This window comes from Lactuca virosa, chromosome 5, assembly GCF_052849685.1.
Source record: "Lactuca virosa cultivar CGN04683 chromosome 5, Lactuca_virosa_CGN04683_v6, whole genome shotgun sequence".
NCBI lineage: Eukaryota > Viridiplantae > Streptophyta > Magnoliopsida > Asterales > Asteraceae > Lactuca > Lactuca virosa.
Window position 1 is genome coordinate 283,475,000 of NC_136430.1, and position 2,975 is coordinate 283,477,974.

General features: G+C 39.2%; 1 protein-coding gene across 1 annotated transcript; it reads left to right on the plus strand.

The window, feature by feature from the left end:
• Positions 1-767: 767 nt before the first annotated feature.
• On the plus strand, positions 768-2,692 carry LOC145112841 (uncharacterized). The gene is made up of 6 exons (XM_079048967.1): positions 768-944; positions 1,104-1,435; positions 1,520-1,760; positions 1,881-2,089; positions 2,131-2,263; positions 2,396-2,692. Exons 1-6 carry the CDS (start codon positions 768-770, stop codon positions 2,690-2,692), a joined length of 1,389 nt encoding a protein of 462 aa, XP_078905093.1.
• The last annotated feature ends 283 nt before the right edge of the window (positions 2,693-2,975 follow it).

Sequence of the window (2,975 nt, forward strand, 5' to 3'; positions counted from 1 at the left end):
GTTTCATAAATCTCCCAATATGTCCAAGTCGTCTTCTCAAGGGTAATTTCGGAATTTACGTTCAGAAATTGACAAAAATGTGTTGCCATCTTCTCCTCCTATTATCGCTTCTGCCCCAGTTCCATATCCCCCTTTCCATTGGATTCCTGATGGTTGTGTGCAGCCCTTGACACGATTTACAGTTCCAGCGACAGCAGCCCTTGCTGCAACTGATTTGACAGCAGCATTGTTGGCTTCTTCAGCGGTTCCAGATGATGTTTTGACAGCTGCACCTTTAGATGTGCCTACTCCTCTTGATAATCTATGTAATAAAAAACAAAATTCAGGGACAAATAAGACCACTAACAGTGAAGTTGCTCCTTCTAAGGTTTGGGTTCACACTACTATTCTTGGTTTTTCTGGGGGTTTTGGACATGTATCGGGTATTAATCTTTCTGAAGAAGATCTCTCTCATCCTCCAGTTTTTTTACATCAATGTTTTTCTGTTTTGGGGGATAATCAAAGTGTCTCGGAGGGTGTTACTAAAAATAATTCATTTTTAAATGAATTACAAAAAACTATTGAAATGGGAGAATCGTTTGGGTACAATATGGAAGGTTGATTGGATCGTGTTAGAGAAATCTTAAAAGCACACGTTGAGGGGAAGTTCCTAAATGAATTTTCTCTCGATAAATATTCAAGGGGCGGGCTCTTTAGATAAGAGGAGTTGGATCAGAAAATTATGTGTTCGCTACAAAGTTAATTTTTTAGCAATTCAAGAAACTAATATGGATTGTGTTGACTTGGGTACGGTTAGATCGTTGTGGGGTAATGCTTCCTTTATGAATGCTTTTTCTTCTTCCCGTGGAGCTTCTGGTGGTATTATTGCTATATGGGACCTAGATTCTATTTCCCAAACATGGGTTTCGATTCATGATTGGTTTGTGGCTATTCAGGCGGTTTGGGTTCGTTCGGGCCTAGAAGTACTTTTTATTATTGTGTATGCCCCTCAAGGCTTAAACAATAAAAGACTTCTTTGGGATGAAATTTATAATATTGTTTCTAAGTTCTCGGGAGAATGTATTGTTATGGGTGATTTTAATGAAGTTTGAGATGATTCAGAGAGACTGGGTTCGAATTTTAATCTACCTTCAGCAAGAGTCTTCAATGATTTTATCGAGTCTCTTGATCTTGTGGATATTCCGGTGGGTGGTCCTCGTTTCACTTGGAGTGACAAATGGGGCTCCAAATTCAGCAAACTTGACAGATTTTTGGTGACAGAGGGGTTGTTGGACTCTTTTCCTCATCCTTCGGGTCTTGTTTTGGAAAAGAATATCCCTGATCATCGTCCTATTCTTCTGTTGGAGCACCGGGTTCATTATGGTCCTACACCTTTTCGTATATTCCACTCGTGGTTTTATATGGATGGGTTTGATAATGTTGTACGGGAGTCTTGGTCTGATTCTCTGTCGGGGACATATTTGTCTAATCCTTGGGTTAGATTTAAGAAAAAACTTTAGTTTCTTAAATCTATTCTCAGGGAGTGGAATTCTAAGAATCGTCACACGTTGGCTACTAAAAGAAAGAACCTGCAAATTTTGCTTGAGTCTATTGACAGTATTCTTATGGAGGAGGATGGGTCAGCTACTTTGAGAGAGCAGAGAGTTTCCTTATTGAAAGAGATGTCGGATCTTGATCACTTAATTCATATTGATCTTGCTCAGAAAGCTAAAATTTATTGGAGCATTGAAGGGGATGAGAACTCTAGTTTTTTCCATGGGGTTCTTAACCATAAAAGGAGATAAATTGCTATTCGAGGTCTCATGATTGATGGAGTGTCGGTGGATAACCCGACTAGGTTTAAGGAGCGGTTTTATGAATATTATCAGTCTTTATTTCAGGAATGTCCTTCTTGGAGACCTGTGGCAGATTCTGCTCTTTTTAGTACTTTAACTCCCCTACAGGTTGATTTTTTGGAGTCTCCTTTTTCTTCTGAGGAGATCAAAAGGGCAGTTTGGGATTATGGCTCTACAAAGGCTCTGGGACCTGATGGTTTGAATTTTAGGTTTTTCAAGCGTTATTGGGATGTTGTTGCAATAGATGTTGAGGCGTTTGTTAAACACTTTTTTTTCACTCTGCTATTCCAAATAGGTGTAATGCTTATTTTTTCACTATTATTCCAAAAATTAGAGACCCGAAAACTGCTAAAGATTATAGACCTATTAGTCTTATCGGATGCCAATATAAAATTATTGGCAAACTCTTAGCTAATCGTCTGGTTGAGGTTATTCATAGTGTTGTCAGCCTCGAGCAATCCACCATTTATAGAGGAAGATAAATTCTGGACGATCCCTTTCGCTTGAATGAAGTGGTTGCTTGGAGTAAGGATTCTAGAAATCCTATGATGCTTTTTAAGGTGGATTTCGAGAAAGCATATGATTCTTTATCGTGGGACTATCTAATGGAAATCATGTCGATTATGGGATTTGGTTCCAAGTGGTGTGGGTGGATTAAGGAATTACTGACCACTGCTAGGGCTTCAGCTTTTGTTAATGGCTCCCCAATAGATGAATTCCAAATGCACCGTGGTTTGAGACAAGGTGATCCGTTGTCCCCTTTTCTCTTTATCTTGGCTATAGAAGGTTCACATGTTGCTTTGATGAGGGCCCGGATAGAGAAATATATTCAGGGGAATTTCTATTTCAGGAATTGAGATCTCTCACCTTCTTTATGTGGATGACGTTATGTTGATCTCTTCTTGTGATCCTGAAAATGTGAAAAGACTTATTCGTATTCTCAAGTGTTTCTATTTGGCATCATGTCTGAAAATCAATTTGGCAAAAAGCAAATTGATAGGTGCGGGAGTTCCATATTCCCAACTTTATTTTACTTCTGCAGGACTTCCGTCTCCAGTCAACTCCAGATAGACTTGGTTGGGTTCTTGATACATCGGACACTTTTTCAGTTTCTTCAGCTCGGAGATATTTGGATGGTTT

Coding starts and splice junctions, on each gene's coding strand:
- LOC145112841 (XM_079048967.1), top strand. CDS start 768: ATGGATTGTGTTGACTTGGGTACGGTTAGATCGTTGTGGGGTAATGCT. Junction 1,436..1,519: donor AATGTTGTACGGGAGTCTTG/GTCTGATTCTCT, acceptor ATCTATTCTCAG/GGAGTGGAATTCTAAGAATC. Junction 1,761..1,880: donor ACTCTAGTTTTTTCCATGGG/GTTCTTAACCAT, acceptor TCTTTATTTCAG/GAATGTCCTTCTTGGAGACC.